The sequence below is a fragment of the Ambystoma mexicanum genome, chromosome 6q (genome assembly GCF_040938575.1).
Source record: "Ambystoma mexicanum isolate Mex_15411 chromosome 6q, UKY_AmexF1_1, whole genome shotgun sequence".
In the NCBI taxonomy this organism is placed as follows: domain Eukaryota; kingdom Metazoa; phylum Chordata; class Amphibia; order Caudata; family Ambystomatidae; genus Ambystoma; species Ambystoma mexicanum.
In genome coordinates, this window is record NC_090937.1 from 227705646 (window position 1) to 227723439 (window position 17794).

Here is a 17794-nt window from a genome sequence, read left to right on the forward strand (position 1 = left end):
GAGGGGGGGGGTCACCGCCTCTCACTGGTGTCACTCGCAGTGTTATATTCTGATGGAGGACTAATTTGGGGGCGGGTGGCCTCGCAGCAGGGCACTGGTAGCTGGTGTTGGTGGGGTATGTCAGGCACTACTGTTGGAGCTTGAGGTTTCTTATGAGAAAATCCATAGCCTCCCCAAGGTGAGGTGAGGTAGGCCAGGAGAACTTCTAGGTGCTGGAAGGGGCTATGCTTAGCTCCCTGCCTCCAAGTCCTAAACATAACCCCTCCACCTCCCAAGTCCGTCTTAATGTTCTCCTCATCTGGCTGTTTCGCACTTGTGCAGATGGGATGGTTTCACTTCCAGCCGCCTGGATGGCTGTCCACTAACCTCACTATCTGTAGATGCTCATTCCTCCTCCAAACAATGGGTAGACTAGGGTTGTCATACTTTATGACTATCGCTGTCCCAGACCACCAAGCAATTTAGCACTGTCTTACTCTTAGGCCGGGCTCCTCCTCCACACCTCCACCTAATGAAGTGTCCTCCTGGCTAGTTTTCCCTCACTCCTCTCCCTCTCACTTAATGTTTTAACTTTCTCTCCCTCTCGCCTCTGCTTGATCTTACCCCCTTCAACCGCTTTTGTCCTCTCCCCTCAGTCTAGAGGTTCACGTCCTCCAACTGCTGCTCTCTCCCAGTCTTCTGCACCTTCAATTCCTTGTGCACCTTCAGATCTCTTTGCATCCTCACTCCTCTCCACTGATCACTTCCCTGCTACTACAAAGCATCTACACCAGTGGTCTTCAAGCAAAATGTGGGCAGGCCGGGCCCCCCCAAACATTCTGAATGGACAGTAAGTCCAAATGGCTATGAACTATCATGCGCTGTCACTGCACCCTACTCCACTATAGTCCCTGGGATCCCCCACATGCTCCCATCAGTCTCTGGGCTCCTTCATCCCACCCCTATCCAGTCCCTGGACTCTCGCCACCCCACCACAGACTGTGGGCTATCCCCACCCTGCTCCCACCACTATCCCATGGCTCCCAGCCAATCCTGCTCCCACCACAGTCCCTAGGCTCCCCCACCCTGCTCCCACCACAGTAACAGCACCAGTGTCTGCTGGAGAATTTTTTAAGTGATGGGTCATAAATATTTCCCCCAGATATGCCATAGCGACAGAGCGTAGCAAGGTAGCCCAAACCAATCAACGGGAGTTTGTTTAAAAACAAATTCAAATAATGGGTCAAAATGTCGCATTTTAGAGCATACTTTTGAAATAAATTGGGTAAAAAGTCAACCAGTTTGCAATTGTCGCTGGTAGATGTCCAGTAAAAGATACCATCCCTGTCCCCTGGGCCCCACACTACCTAACACAATCAACATGATGTGTGTATGCAAGTTGCTGGGGGGCACAGGGGGAAAGCATGGTATTTTTGACTGGACATCTATGATGGATGTCAAGTAAAAAATACCATCCATGTCCCCTGGGATCTAGCGAAGGAGTGTGCTGATTTTGGCAGGTGTGTAGGGGGATTGTGCAACAAAGGCATTCACACAGCAAGCACTTTATCATTCACACTAGCACCATCATACACTCAATCATAACACAAGCATATATGCATCCATACACATATTTAAATAAAAAATAAATTAACATAAACGTACCTTCTGCCCCAGTCCTGAAGTTTCCTCCACAGCGCTCTAGCTCCTGCATCATGAACAGGAATCAGGAAGCAAGAGCTTCCGGGTTCCTGCACATGTGTGTAGGGGCCTGCGTATGGGTGCTGGAACGCCCCGCTCCAGGCTGTTCTGTCGTATGTGCGAGGAGGCGCAAGAGCTCCCCTCGCACATACAGATTCCCCAGCCTGCATTTCCAGTAAGCTATGCAAAGTTTGCAAAGCAAAACGCCCCCAGCCTTGCATGGCTCAGTGAGCATGTGCGGCTGGGGAACTGAAATGTCAAAGGGAAACCGTGTTTCCCTTTGACAGTTCAGCAAGCCAAAGAGCACTTCCTCAGCTGGAAAAAGTAGCTTAGGGAGTGCCACCGGGTTGACGCCCCGTTGCCCATTATGGATGAGTCGCCAGGCACGGAATTACCTGTATACCGAAACAAAAATGCAAAATGCTAATGTGGGCTAGATTGTACACCCTCAGCACAGGCTTTCATAGGGTTTGTTTCACTCCCCCTAGGCCAGTCTTCCTCTAACAAAGTCCACCTGTATAGGAAAAGTACTCCATTTACAAAGGTTTATTATGCATGTAATGATTCAAGAGAATCTGGTGAGTTTATGGACTACCTCACTTTGTGCCTAGCTGCATGGGCTGATCCTTTAACAGGCCGGTACACTGTCCTGTAGTCCTTCCTGCACATGTGCAAGCACCTGGATCTCACAAGCGTGAGTGAGCAGAACCAGCAATTACCTGCGTCCCACCAGCCGGTTGCTGCGCCTGCCAGAGAGCGATCATGCTAGAGACTAGAGTCAGTAAAATCCGACCCCTCCCCTGTTAGTTTGATTTCCGCAGTGCAAGGCATGCTGGCCAAGGGCTGCCATGGTCAATCCTGCATCTTGTATTAAATCCCTTAAAAACAGGATTAAACGTGGTATTCCCTTGCACCAGGCCTACAGTGCTGTGGGAGGAATAGAGGAAAGGGAGATCCTCAACTTACTATCTCCAAACCCACCTCCACCAGGACACATTTTGGCAGTAATGTATGTCCTTCTTTTATTAAACCAATACATTATTTCAAAAAAATTGCTCTGCTGCAATAAGACAATATGACAGAACATTATGTCGAAAGCTTACTGAATTTTATTAATTGTCATAGACCGGATTTGGCCAAGGGTCCAATTGTCTTTTCAATTAGATGAAATCTCATTAGATTATGATTGCGGTGAGTTGTATTTGCGCTTGCAAATATCTACAGCAGGAGATAAGCAATTTTGCTATAGGCTCCTCGATATCTCCCCTGCACAAACACACATAAGATCAAAGGAGTGTTTCAAAGATCTGTGAATATTCAGAAGTTGGGACTTTGGAAGGCATATAACTGAACTCAGAAGTATCTAGATATCAAATGAAATTTATATTACGTTTCCAGAGTAAGCCCGGAACAGAGGCTTTAACACTATTTTAAGAAGTACAAATATGAAATGCAGTATAGGTCATTAAATATCACCTCATTCACAGTTACACCATAACTTTTTAATAGTCATTTTATTATACATATACGTGTTTTGTCATATAGGTCAGGTTAACATTGTGGTCTTGACAGATATATAGAGGTCATTCAGAAGGGAAACATGTTACTCTATGTACTGTTTGTTCTGTTCATGCGTTTCACAGATGATTCAAAAAGGATGGAAATATGTTATTTACAGCCATACAACATGGCATTAGATAACATATGTTAACTAGTTAGCAGTTCCTTTGTTAAAAAGAAAAGCATTCAATAACAAATGCCCAGCAAGAAGACAGTAATGGTATAATCTAATAGTTCTCATTACTTTAGCATAGCCTCAATTAAATGTTCTATTGGTGCCACCATCAATGTTCACCATTCCTAAATGTGGCCTCAGCAGTTACGCCCCTCCACCTCTCCCCAAATGACTATGCCAAGATTTAAACTTTGTGAAGTGCAAAGAATGTAACCCTCAAAATGATTACAAGTGCTTCCCATTAAGATGTGGCCAGGGTGTCATAATGTGCCCACCACTTGGCATAATAATATTCAAACAACAGAACATAAATGGTTAGATTTGTGCAATTTGTTTGCCTAGAAAATGCTATTGTGTGATGTCCAAGTTCCTATGTCAAAGGAGCATTAGCACAAAATATAAATATAACAGACCATTTAAAACCACACAGTTCATGCTCGGAGTACACAGTTACAAGCGAACTGTGGGCAGCATTGATGAGATCAAACAAAGTCTAAGCATTTTGCGAGTTCCTTGCAACCCTTTGAAAAGTGGATGAGACCTGCCAGTTCTCGATGTACTGCACCAATCAAGGACTGAAAAAATAAACGTTTGTATATGGCTGGTCGCCCTCTAAAATGGCCCACATAGGATGTTAAAAGAAAAAACACTGGAATGGAAGCCGTTAAGATAAATGCCAGTGAACATGGTTAATTAAAAGTTTTCCATCTATCACTTTTTGGTGTCTACTGAAACGTCCTCTTACTTAATCCTTAAAGTTGCAGAGCTTTGCACTGTCCTTGGTTGGAACTGATAATAAAAAGATTCTGGGGAAGTGCAGAGAAGCCAGTGAAAGAAAGGTAAGATGTGTCAGCCAGCACCGATGCATGAACATACTCCAGCTGGCAGCAGAGATATAATATGCCATCTTGATGCTTGCTACTACTTTTAGATACAGTCAATAGTGATATATCTAATAAGTGCATACAAATGGCCCTGCACTGGAACAGGAAGGTGATGCATCATTTGTAGAACCACAATGGATAGGTACACAAGAAAGTGTAGTGGGGAAGATACTGGGCAAAGACAACATTGGCGAAGAAACGGAAAGGAGAACAAAAAAAAAAAGGAACTTACCAACTCAGTCACTTCATTTTTACTCAGCAATGTGAAGAGTTAAGCGCAATGTAGGCTCTGGAACCCGCTTGTCTTTTTTATAATATATTCACATGAAACGCCTTACTCCACTGGCCAAATTATAACAATGTTTTTGGAAAAACAGATTGCTTGTTTACCACATCATGGACAGTGATTGTGAGATTTCAACCGACGGAGGTGCTTAATAGGTGCTAGGGATACAGAAGCTAAACTTGCCTTTTACTTGCCCCATGCTAATACTTGCAAAACTGAAAGCTAGGGTCTCCTCGATATCTCCCCCGCAGAAACACACATAAGATCAAAGGAGTGTTCCAAAGATTAGTGAATATTCAGAAGTTGGGACTTTGGAAGGCATATTAACTGAACTCAGAAGTATCTGGATATCGAATGCAATTCATATTAGGTTTCCCAGAAAGGAGCAAGACCAGAACAGAGGCTTTTACACTATTTTAATAACTACAAATATGGAATGCAGTATAGGTCATATAAATCTCACCTCTTTCACAGTTGCATCATCGAAAAATACCCACTTCGAACTCCTATTGTGATAGGCAAAGGCACAATAATGGTGACTTGTGTAACAAATCATGCCCACAAGGCAAAGTTCACTATTCTTCGCTTGTTCATCTGTAACACTGTAGAAGAGCTGAAAATAGAATTTAGGGCAAAATTACCAAAAAGGACAAAGAATGAAGATCACAAATTTGAATACACAGCACTAAAATACTACAGTCCTTTTATGACGAACTCAACGACAGTCACATGTTACGACAACTGCCTATCAATTCCAAGATGAGCATAATTGTACATCTGAAGATATAGACCAATGGAAAGCAAATCCATACACAAAACACCACCAATCAGTGCACTGCTAGTCCATACTCCCCTTTCCTCCATGTTACTCAGAGTGTTCCTCCAGAGGGACAGACAGGAGGCTTTTGAACTGCCAAAATGCATTTCCCTTTAATGTCAGCATGCACCGGTGCAGTAGCTAGGGCGTGGGAGTACCCTGCGACTGCGCCGCCTCTACCCACCCATCATTTCGATGCTTGCTGGATACATTTTACAAGAGCTGACAGGGGGCGTATGGAGGGATGTGGACTATGGATTTGAGTAGGTGAGTAACATTTACATGCTCCTACCTCCCCAGCCCTGTTCCCTCATACTACTGGAACATTGTAACGCATGAACTGCACCCAGGAAGAGTAACGTAAACTATCCTAAGCAAACTGATTCTTCAGGGCAGCTTGACAAACTAAATTGTCTTCCGAATAACTCCAAACCATACAATAATATATGGGGAAAGTGGATGTGGTAGCTCAGCCTTGCTAATCATGTTCCTCAAAAGCTGCCTTTGAAAGGCACTCCTGTGGTCTTTGCCCTGACTGCATATACATATAGCTCTTTGAGAGGGCACCACGTTTGGAGATTATAGCATTCAAGAATACATCCAACCATTCACCTTGCTACTGAAACCTTAGATACTGGATGACCAGAAGAAGGGTCACAAAAGGTCACAAAAATTGCATCATATTTACAAACATTCTTGGAGAAGGATAAAAATAATGTCAAAGCCGTTCAACACAATACAGAGTCCTTTCCAAAGCATGCATCTTACTAACTCTCTTTTCAGATGATAGAGCCATCAATAACAGTATTCGAGGCGACTAATATGATCACAGCCATGGCAATTTCGGTGAAAGAATTTGTCCACCAAACCAAATGAAGGTCCCCAAACTGAGTGGGGTCTCCTGGTGCTTTTGTATGCAGTTCTCCCACAAGGTGAACGGCCCTTAGCAAAATCTCTTTAAAATATGGATGTGGTATTGCCTGTGGGGATTAGCACAACCAAAGAAAGAGCAATGAAGTTCGATTTGACCGAGAACGTTGATACCGTGGATCGAACACTTGCCAAAAGTCAAGCCCCTGCCATAGAAAGACTCCAACGGGACTTCAATTGTGCAAGGGTGGTCTCATTGCAACAGTGGGTGCCCCACCACGACCGTAGGTTGCCCAGAAGATATGACAGAATCAATATCCTGTCCGACTGATCACCCTATTCCTGGTTCCACCAACTTGTCAATGATAGCTGAATGTCCCTCATATCAAGTCTAGCACAGGGGACTGAAAGGATGATGTTTGCTAAAAGACCCATTATTAGCTGCTCAGGTATCAAAGCAGACCAAGTGGAGGTCCTTGTTTTTTAAATACATACAATATATTTTTTATTGCATATGATTAAAATACAACAGAAATCTAACCTTTTGCATATTTAAAATGATTGCATTTCAAAACACAAAGGAAATTCATACTAACCATTACATAAAAACAAACATGATATCACAAAGTTTTTTTGAGTTTAATTTTAAAAACACCCACAGTTACAATGCCTCCAAATCTTCTAAATTAAGTGCCTTGAGAAAGCCCAAAACAGCAAGTAAAACAGAGGTGGGATTTCCCCCCCAACCCTTGCAATATAAACCATAGATTTTCAGAATCAACATCATCTATTCTAAAAAACAGCTTCTGAAAATATAAAATACACCATGATAAAAGTGCAGGCCAAGAAAGGACCAGGTGCTCTAGAGATTCCTCAATGTTAGAGTTCTTAGAAACTCTACCAGCTTCTGAGCCTCAGAACCAGCACAATGCATACCTTTATATACAAGTAAGAAAATAAAATTTGTGTGCCACTTGTTTAGTTTCCGATAGAGCAGGTTTGAGGAATGTCAGTCTATGTGGTGGAAGTGTAGCAGATGGCCCCAAGAACACACAGACGCTCAGAGGTTCGCGGGTAACCCCTTCTCTCTCTCCCTCTTCTCCCCTGGGTCTCCCTTCGATATAGGCAAGACTCGTCTAAATTCATAGGGGGATCACTAGATGTCGGTAACCTCTACTGTCTAGAATCTGGTTGGCTAGTGGTGAAGGCATTAGGGCAACCACTGTATCCATCTTGCTCCCTCTGGGGTCTTCTAGATGGATCCGAACGTGGGGTCTCTGAGAAACCAGAAGGTGGCTCACCCGCTAATCCCAGTGGATCTCTCTCTCTCTCAGGTGGCCAGGGCACAGCCATCCCCTTTGGATCCATACCCTGGGGGTGGACCAGTGCTGGACGATCACCTGGGTGAAGGGTCTTCGGGGAATGGGACGCCTAATGGTGAGACACGGTATCCCCCTCTTCCCGGTAGCATCTTTATCCCATCCTACCAGGTAGGATATATGGCAACTCTGCCCCCCGACCCCCTTTTCCTGCACGAACACTTTCACAAGGACAGTTCGCTCTGGGAGAAAACACACTCACACCCGAGCCGTGTAACTGACATATCCCACTACTATGGTCAGGCAAGGTCAGGCAATTACTAACAATAGCTCACACCCGACTGCAATTAAACCTTCCCACACGGATAAAAGGCGGAGCACACTCTGAGCGAGGCAAAGCACACAGAGGTACAGCAGTCTCCAGTCAGCAGCAGAACGAGAGGAGAAAGATGGCAAACCAAGGAGGGTTCGTAACAAGGGGGGGGGGGAGCACCCTTGACCTTTTCGGCAAGATGCTGTTACTGTCAAGAATCCTTCAAGGCAGAAAGCAAAAGGCCGGGATACCAGGCTGTAGAATCCTGCATTGGTGTGGGAGATACCAAGGGGACTCCCGCGTAACTGACCAAGGCGGAGAGGAGCAGCACACACTGTGGTATCGTCCTTGGCTCTGCGAACAAAGACGCGACCGAGAAATCAACACAGCTGGTGAGTTGGGGAGACCGATGCAAGACTGGTCTGTGTTGAAGTCAAGGTTGCAAGCGGCAACATTGTATAATGAGCACTGAAATGAACATTGTTAAACGTGTGTGATGAAATATGTGAGTAACGCTAAACTGCTGATGAATGTTTGAATTTGTGAAGAAAAGATACAATACTTTTGACAAGAGTGGTTTGGTACTGTGAATGTGCTCAATGGAAAGTCTCTAAGATATCCTGCCAAGAGAAACGAAAGTAGAAGATGAGAACAATTGTGTGAAGTGAATCAAAGTGGTCCTGCGACGGTTTAAGTAAAACCCATCACACAATCGAAAGTCTTCGATTCTGATATCAAGAGGATCTGAGCCCGAACGAGGGGATCCGTGGTCCGAGCCAGAACGAGAGAGACCAATTGCGAACATTGTGGAAAAGGGGTCTGAACCCGAACGAGGGGGACACGTGGTCCAAGCTCGAACGAGGGAGACCAATTGCGAACTTGTGAATGTGAAAACCCTGACAAAGGAGAGGAACTTTTGGGTTTTGTTTGTTACATCAGGCCTTCTGCTATAAGAGACCGTCATTGGGAGAGAGACTTGGCAGAAGGCCAGATGCCTTTATTTTGAACTGTTACAACATGGCCAAGAAGCCAGAGTGTGTGTAAAGCTCGCAAGTGCCGCCTTGCCTTGTGCTGAAAACGTGGGGAAGGGAAACCAACTTCTCAACCATCCTGACATATTTTTTCTAGAACACTTTCCTTTTGCATACATTGTTATCCCACAACATTTGTATTTAGAAGTAAGGATTGGGAATAGGTTTATTAGCAAGGGCCCTTTTATTTTGACAGAGACTCCACTAGGACTGTGTTATTTATTATTTGATGGTCGTAGCTTGCTCCCATCCTTAGATTTAGGTTTAGATAGGCGTTCAACCAACCTATTTGAAGTTCAATAAACACCCTTCAACTGTGATCACTTGCGTCCGTTTTCACTGTTTAATACCATGCTTTCTTTACAGGTCCCATAAAAAAAAAAAAAAAAGATCAAAGGAATTGGTCCCTTCCAATTGCCCATGTCTTACTTATTTCCTTTCCTCTCACACCCTTCTACTCCTTACCCTGATGTTCTTTCCGGATGTTCTTTCCTTTATTTAACTCTTCTCTGCCTTGCCTTCCTCCCGCTCTCTTCCTTTTCTCTGTCTGTCTGCTATTACACCCTCACCGGCTTACTTTTACTCTCATACTCCATACTACTACTCTCTACTCCCACTGCCCTTTACTAATACATCCTATCATTTCCACTACTCCCCACTATAGACTCCACTCATTCTCCCAGTAACCCGCGTTTCAATCTCCAAATCACCCATCTCGCTCAGTCTTACTCACTCACACACTCCCCTACTCTCGCACGTAGTCACTGAACTTACCACACATGCACACTAATACTCAAATATCAATTTCTCTCATCAACCATTACTTCACATTGCACACATAATCCAATTCTCTTCCACACACTGCTCCACCATCTGTTCTCCGCCTGGTCTCTCTGTCAGACTTCTCCCTTGCCCTCACTAAGCCCACCCGTTCTAACTATCTCCTTTCAACTTTCAAAGATTACAGAGATGGGAAATCAAATTGTCTGATAATCCATGTATTCCTGTCTGGGAATGGAGGGGCTTTACGCCCTCCCCGCAGTTAGCGCTCATCATCGTACTCCAAATCCAGCCACAAAGGATTCATTGCAACCGTCTACAATTTTGGCAGATAATAATGCTGTTGGCTGCTAAAATTCATACTTCAGCTTCTTTACCAACCCTCCCACCTCTCTATGCTCCTGCACCCTTCCTTCTGTTGCTGTATGCCATGCGCACACAGCGTTCGACAATGCAGCTCACGTCTATGGTTCGTATGCTATCGCAACGTGATCACGCGGCCTTACAAAACTATCAACATTGACTAGTTGCTGCTGCCTCCAACAAGCATAGCTGATGTGCCCCCCCACACTCCCACTGGGAAAGGCTTTGCCAGCATGCCCAGTCTTGACCATCGCATTAAATGATCCTGGTCACCGAAGCATCTGCCAATGCTCATTTGTTCCCCAAACTTGCTTGCTGCAACCACTCTGACAATGAACTTTGCGGTGCAGCGTGTGGGACTTGTAAAGTATAGCACCTGATTGACTCGCTGAGTCTTCGTCATTTTTTGGCCGACGTGTGCAACCAGTATCACTATTTTCTTTCATATACGTTCTTTACAACAGCAATATTGTTATGCATCTGACCAAATTACTCTTACTATGCCCTCCTGTACACCTGATGTAGTCCCCCGCACCATGAGGTGAGGCTTTGCCAGTCTGTGTTCACACACCCATCTTGTCTGTAACTCATGTGCGTGTTATTGCACTTTACATAATGTACTATGCACTTTCTGTAACTAGCGCCTAGATGCCTGAGGGTTTTGTGTACTGATATAAATGCAAAAATAAAATTTAAAAAGTAGTCCTGCCTCCTTTTTTTCTAGTCTGCCACAAGCAACGTTCCTCAGTCTCATCCCTCACCTGTACGTTGTATGTGCTGTCCTCCGCCTCTAGATGCGGGGACCCTGAAAGGGAAAAGAGAAAATACTGCCCAGCATGTTTTACAGCAGGTATGAAGTGATTGCAAGTGGTACTTTGCATTTGTAACTAGGCACATGTGGAGGGGGCAGAGACTGAGGCCCTCCAAACTCCCTCAACCCCACCACTGGGTTAGGATTGGATCCAGCAAACACCCAGCTCATTTTCCTGACCCAGGTTGAAAGGGGTCCCTATCCCCGTCAAAGAACTGAAAGTCAGCCATTTCCTTCTAGGGCCTTTGATTGCTACCACATTATCTGGCTGAGTTGCAAGGCAGACTAGGTAAAGAGCTTACAGGCGACAGGATCAAGTGGCGGAAGAGAAAGCAGAAGAAAGTTTAGAATACATGGAGGCCACTGCGGACAAGGAGTGGGGTCACAGAGGAGAACAAAGGCACACCGATTCTGAGGAAGCCAGCCGTAACTTCGCCTCCATCTTTGTGTTTATCGTCTGAGCAGAGTGAGGTTTTTTCCAAAGCTTCAGCTAAAAGGTCTAGGGCAGGAGCACTGCCGATTTGTCAGAGGATGAAGCTAAAAACCGCCCTTCGGTTTCCTCAGATGAAATGCCTAGAAACTATGCAATGTTTACAGACCGATTGTGGAAAGATTGCACTAGTAAAAGAAAATATTCACCATCTGTGCCTGGAGGCTCCTTGTGAAAGAGAATGAGAGCAAAGTCCTGCATAGAAGAACCCCCCCAAACTAATGCAAGGTCTGTAGGCAGGACCAGGGTAACTGGCACAATGAGGTCGAGAGGTAGGAGGGCCAGGGGAGTTTCTAGCGAAACCAGCATCACAGGTTCTGGTGATGGGGGCTTGGGTGAGGGGCCACATGAACCAAAGAGGGTAGCTTAATGCAAAGTTCCAAAGAGCCTGGCTCTTACACTGGCAACACCGGAACAATCAGCAGTGTCCTGGACCCATAAGCATGTCCTTTATCAGGCCTTTGAGGAAGGTGTTCATTTAGGTTAGGATTTCATTAGACCCATGAATCTAAAAAAAATAAAAAAATAAAATCAATCCTTGGTGGTCTTTGCTTGGGGCCTTGTAGAGCAACTAAAGGCTGGTAAACAAATGGGCTGCCAGTTTCACGTGGACTAAAAATCATAGTAGCACAGAGATGTAGATGTGGTGCAAAGACTGGTCAGTCACACTGGGTGAAAACCATAAATAAGACTCCAGAGGACCTTCGGCAGCAGGGACACCGGCACGTTCCCCAGGCTCTCCTCCCGCCTGGGTATGGAGCATTCTGCTAATTTCGACAGTGATGATGTGTTCTCCAAAATCCAATACCTGTACTATGGCCACCATTTTGTGAGATTTGGTGAGGGGCTACATGATCGAAACATGTAGAAAACATGTAGAAGAACAAGTTACTTTCTTACCTGGTAACGTTCTTTCGATGGGATGTTCCTCCGAAGTATTCCACAGCTATGACAGCTAATCACCACAGCTGTGCTGCTTCGGAAAAAATATTTGTCATCGGAGTCCTACGTCGATACGCTGTCCCTCGAGGGCCTCCGTCGAGCTGACGTCACCGGATGTTATAAGGAGGACGCACGACGCCCGTAGCCTCAGTTGTAGTTTTGTCCCAGAATGTGTGTCACCAATCTTCTGCCAGTATGACTACAGAAAGCCTTGCGGAAACATAAGCTGCAATCGCATAAGAAATTCTGTAGAGAGGCAGGCTGGGAGGGTGCGATTTGGAATACGTCGGAGGAACATCCCATCGAAAGAACGCTAACAGGTAAGAAAGTAACTTGTTCTTCGAAAGGATTGTGTCCTCCAACGTATTCCACATCTCTGACAGACTCCCAAAGCAGTACCAATGTATGGAGGTGGGAAAAGAATTTTGAATTTTAGAATGCCCAATTAAATTGCAGAATAGAGGACCGCCTTGCCAAAGGCCAAATCTTGCCCGTGGATAGAATCCAGGGAGTAGTGTTTTATAAAAGTATGGACAGAGGCCCATGTGGCTGCTTCACAAATGTTACGAATGGGAACACCCCTCTGCAGAGCAGTAGAGGCAGCCACACCCCTAGTAGAATGGGCCTGTTAACCCCCAGGAGGGTCCTTACCCGCCAAACGGTAAAATTCAGAGATTGTCAAGATAATCCATCTGGACAAGGTCCGCTTAGTAACAGCTTGACCCAAACGCCTTCCAGCGTATCCTACAAAGAGCTGATCGCCCACTCTGACCCGGGACATGCATGAGATGTAGAAACTTAATGCTCTCCCAGGATCCAAACTATGGAGCCTCTCCTCTTCATTACCAGGATGCGGAGGAGGATAGAACGCCGGAAGAATGACCTTCTGGCTCAAATGAAATTCCGACACAACCTTCGGAAGAAAAGAAGGACGGACCCTAAGGACAACGCTGTCCTTATGGAACACCGTGAAAGGTGGCTTGGCGGATAGGGCCTGCAACTCACTCACTCTGCGAGCGGAAGTAACCACAACCAAAAATACAGTTTTAAAGGTCAACAGTCTCAAAGGACAAAAATGTAAGGGCTCAAACGGAGCTCCCATTAGGAATTTCAGAACCAAGTCCAAATCCCAACCAGGCACCTGGAAAGGTGGCGGTGGGAACACATTAGTTAGCCCTTTAAGAAACTGAGAAATCAAAGGAATCTTAAAATAAGAACACTCCTCAGACGAGTGCTTAAATATGGACAGCGCTGCAAGGTAACCCTTAATGGTACCCACTTGCAGGCTCTTGTGGGCTAACAAAAGCAAAAAAAACACAGGAATGGCACATGAAAAAGGATCTACATTCTTTACCCTGCACCAGTCGCAGAACTTTCTCCAACGGCAATGGTACAGGGTCTTTGTTGCAGGCCTTCTGGCCGAAAGCAACACCTCCATCACGTCTTCAGGGAGGTCCCAATCCTTGTATCTCAACCTTTCAGAAACCAAGCATGAAGGTTGAGAGACATGACCTCTGGATGGAGAACCCGACCCCCCCCCCCCTCCCTTGAGAGCAGATCACCTCGGTAGGGAATACGGCGTGGAGGGCAGATGGACATATCGAGAAGGTCCGACCCATGCCGGAGCAATGAGGATCATTCGGGAACCGAACCTCCGTAACCTCTGCAGCACTTGCGGAATGACAGGAACTGGAGGAAACGCGTACAGCAGTGGGAAGGACCACTCGACTACGAACGCGTCCCCTAAGGCTCCTCTTGTAGCAAATTCCCACAAGCAGAATCTTTCGCATTTCCGGTTGACACTGGTGGCGAAGAGATCCATTTGTGGGGTCCCCCAAAGGGTGAAGATCTGCAAGAGAACCTCCTGAGCCAGCTCCCATTCGTGAGAGACCGTGTCCTGCCTTCTCAGAGCATCCGCCGCCTCGTTTTCATCTCCGGCCAGATGAACTGCCGAGATCAAAATTTCCTGCTGGATGGCCCAGAACCAGAGCTGCATCGCCTCTCTGCTCAGTGGGAGAGACTCTGCCCCCCCCTTTTTGTTGAGGTACTGCATGGCCACTGTATTGTCTGTCAGAATCGGGACATTCTTCCCCCGCACAGATGGCAGAAAAGCCTTCAAAGCTAGCCTTACGGCCCTAAGCTCTAAAGATTCATATGGAGTCTGGACTCCGACAGAGACCAACGACCGCGGACTGTCAACTCGTTGGCATGAGCTCACCATCCCGTGAGGGATGCATTCGTCACGACTGTTACCTCCGGCCAGTGTAGCCAAAATAGAGCCCCCTTCATCAGATTGCCTTCGATGGCCCACCACAGAAGATCCTGGGCGACCAAGAGTGGCACCTGAAGGGGATCCGGCATCCTGCCGAAGGACTGCGACCACTGCATCTTGAGAGCCCATTGCAGAGATCTCATCCGCAACCTGGCCTCTGGCACCAGTAGAATGCAGGATGCCATGAGGCCGAGCAACCTCAAGAACTCAAACGCTGGGAGACTCTGGGCACGTTGAAACTTGTCCACCATCTGCAGAATGTGATGAGCCCTCACCTGGGGAGGCAAACACTGCCCCAGGGATGTGTCGAGCACTGCTCCAATGTACTGGAGCCGCTGGGTAGGTGTCAAGTGGTGCTTCTTTAAATTGAGGGAGAAGCCCAGCCTGTGAAGGGAGTGGCAGGTGACTGACAGATGATCCAGGACTTGCTCGGGAGAGCACGCCCTGATCAACCAATCATCCAGATAGGGGTAGACATGAATCCCCCCTTTCCTGAGATACGCTGCCACCACCACCATGAGCTTAGTGAAGACCCTCGGGCGGAGTTCAATCCGAACGGCAGGACCCGAAACCTAAAATGTGAGTCGCCAACCGCGAAGCTTAGGTACTTCCTGTGCTTGGGATGAATCGGCACATGAAGGTAAGCATCCTTGAGGTCGAGAGACACCAACCAGTCCTCAAGTTGAAGGGCCTGGAGGACTTCAGAGAGTAACCATCTTGAACTTGTCCTTCCTGAGGAGCTTGTTCAAACCATGCAAGTCCATGATGGGTCTCAATCACCTGTCTTTTTTCGGTATAAAAAAATATGGGGAATACCATCCCTTGTTCCTCTCCGCTACAGGCACCAGTTCTATGGCGGCTTTCTCCAGCAGGGATTTGATTTCCTGTGCAAGGAGCGGATCCAGACTCTTCAAAGAGAGATTCCCTGGTGGATTGTCGTGAGGCCTCTGCCGGAAAGTAAGACAGTAGCCGTGGGCTATGATCTCCAGAACCCACACATCTGAAGTAATGGCACGCCATTCTACAAGATGCTGCACCAGCCTTCCCCCAACCGGCGAACCATGGGACATGGCCTCATGACTGAGCTGAAGCGGCTGCGGCAGTGCCTGAGGGCAAAGAGGCAACTGCCCGAGCGGCTTTGGCACCTCGAGTACCCTGTTTTCCACCTCTGGTACTCCTACGTTGGCCCCTTTGACTGGCAGCTCCCTTCGATCTACCAAAGGATGAGTAGTATCGAAAGGAACCTCCCCTCCATTGCTGTCCCCTAGGACGAAAAGGCAGAGGTCGACGAACTGCAGCACTCAACAACTTTGCTGCAGCTTTGGAGGTCTGCAACCTCTCAAGGCTCTCGTCAGCCTTGCTGCCAAAAAGATGGTCACCATCAAAGGGCATGTTGAGAAGCCGGGACTGTACATCAGGAGCAAACCCCGACTTCCGCAACCACGCAAACCTGCGCATCACGGTGCTCGCCGCCATGGACCGGCTGACACAGTCTGCCACGTCCAGACCCGACTGAACGGATTCACACATGGCATCCTTGCCATCCTGAACGAGGGCAAGAAAACCATCCAGTTCCTCCCCTTCGGGAATATGTTCAGCCACCAAAGATACGCAATTCCATAACGTGTGAGTGAATCTTGCCAAGACACAAACAGAGTTGGCTGCCTTTAAAGCCATACCCCAGATGAAAATACTTTCTTTGCCCAACCGTCGAAGCGCGTGTCGTCCCTATCAGGAGGGATGGTAGGGTACGCCGCCTGCTTCGCTGGGGCCGTAGCCGACTGCACCACCAAACTCTCCAGAGTGGGGTGCAAAGACAAGTAGCCGGGGCGCCACTGGCTGGACAGTATTTTTTCAGCAACGACTTATTCACTGCCGGGAGACTCTCCGGAGCAGTCCAAGCCGCCGCCACCCTTATTTGTAAGGCCATATGAAATGGCAGCACCGGGTCAGTGGGTGGACCTTGGTCCAAAATATCTGTCAGGTCATCCTGCAGAAAATCCACAGGTGGAGCCGACCACCCCAAGTACTCCGTCACCCTCGACATGAGACGCCTGTACGAAGACTCGGCGTGTGTACCAGTCTCAGGCCTGCCAAATTCAAGCTCCGGGGAGGTGTCCAGACCACTGGCGTCATGCAAGGATTGGCGCTGGTCTTCCTCAGAGATATAATTCAAAGGCTGAAATGAATCCCTGGATGAGGGCACAGAAAAAGGTTCAAACACAGGCCTCATTGATTTACTCAGGGCCTTCCTTGGGGTTTCCACCGGTCTCCGGGGCAACTCTGATAAAGCCTCCTCAAAAAGCATCAAAGGAATCGGCGTCGAGCGAAGCAACAACGGCTTCGGGGCCGGAGCCCCGAGCGTGTCCTTCGACGGCCTCGGCGGCGGAGCCTCCAGAGAGCCCCTCTACGGACATGGCGCTAATGGCGTCTTGAGGGCGTCGAGAACCGGGACTTGGAGCGGGCATGGCTAGAGCCATCTACCTTGTCCGATCGGGACCTCGATGGCTCCCGATCGCGCCGACCAGCGGAGCCCGAAGGCGTGCGAGCGGTGGCCCTAGCGCGTTCTTTGCCGGCTTCTCTCCAAGGTGCGGACACAATAGAGCCATGCGATCCAAAAATTGCCATCATCTCCTGGCGAAATGCGTCCCATTCCGCCAGAGATGATTGCTTGTTGGGACAAGCTACCCGCCGTCTGGCGGACGAGGAAGGCGACCGGTGGCGGCGCTTCCGAGAGTGCCTAGAAGAGGCAGAGGAATGGCGGGAACCACTCCAGGACTGAGACCCCCTGGACTTAAGCCGACGCAGAGTCGCCCCTCGAATCGTTGGTCGAAAGCCCTGCGGATTTTGACTTTCGGGGTTTGGAAACCCTACCTACAGTCAAGTTCTTCTTATGCTCCCAAAAGGCCTTCGACATCAAAGACTGGCATTCATTGCAGTCATCGGTGGCATGGTCCTTGCCAAGGCACCAGAGGCAGACGTTGTGCCGGTCCGTCAGCGACATCTTGGAACCGCAGTACCGACACTTCTTGAAGCCAGACTGCGGGGTAGAAGAAGACAAAGACCTGATACTTCACAAACAACCAAGTTCGAAGAACCGATTCAATCAGGATAAGAGCCGAGGCGTGCCAAGATTCCGGAGCAAACACATTCGCGGAAAAACGGAACTGAGGCTACGGGCGTCCTACTTATAACATCCGG

At 47.5% G+C, this 17794-nt stretch overlaps 1 protein-coding gene across 1 annotated transcript in view; it reads right to left on the reverse strand.

Annotated features, from left to right (window-relative positions):
* Positions 1-17794, reverse strand: part of USP53 (ubiquitin specific peptidase 53) — a 321924-nt gene that overhangs the window by 144670 nt on the left and 159460 nt on the right. The window contains exon 8 of the mRNA XM_069630685.1: positions 5049-5198. Within this exon, the coding sequence (XP_069486786.1) occupies positions 5049-5198 (150 nt within the window). The remainder of the gene's footprint in view (positions 1-5048; positions 5199-17794) is intronic.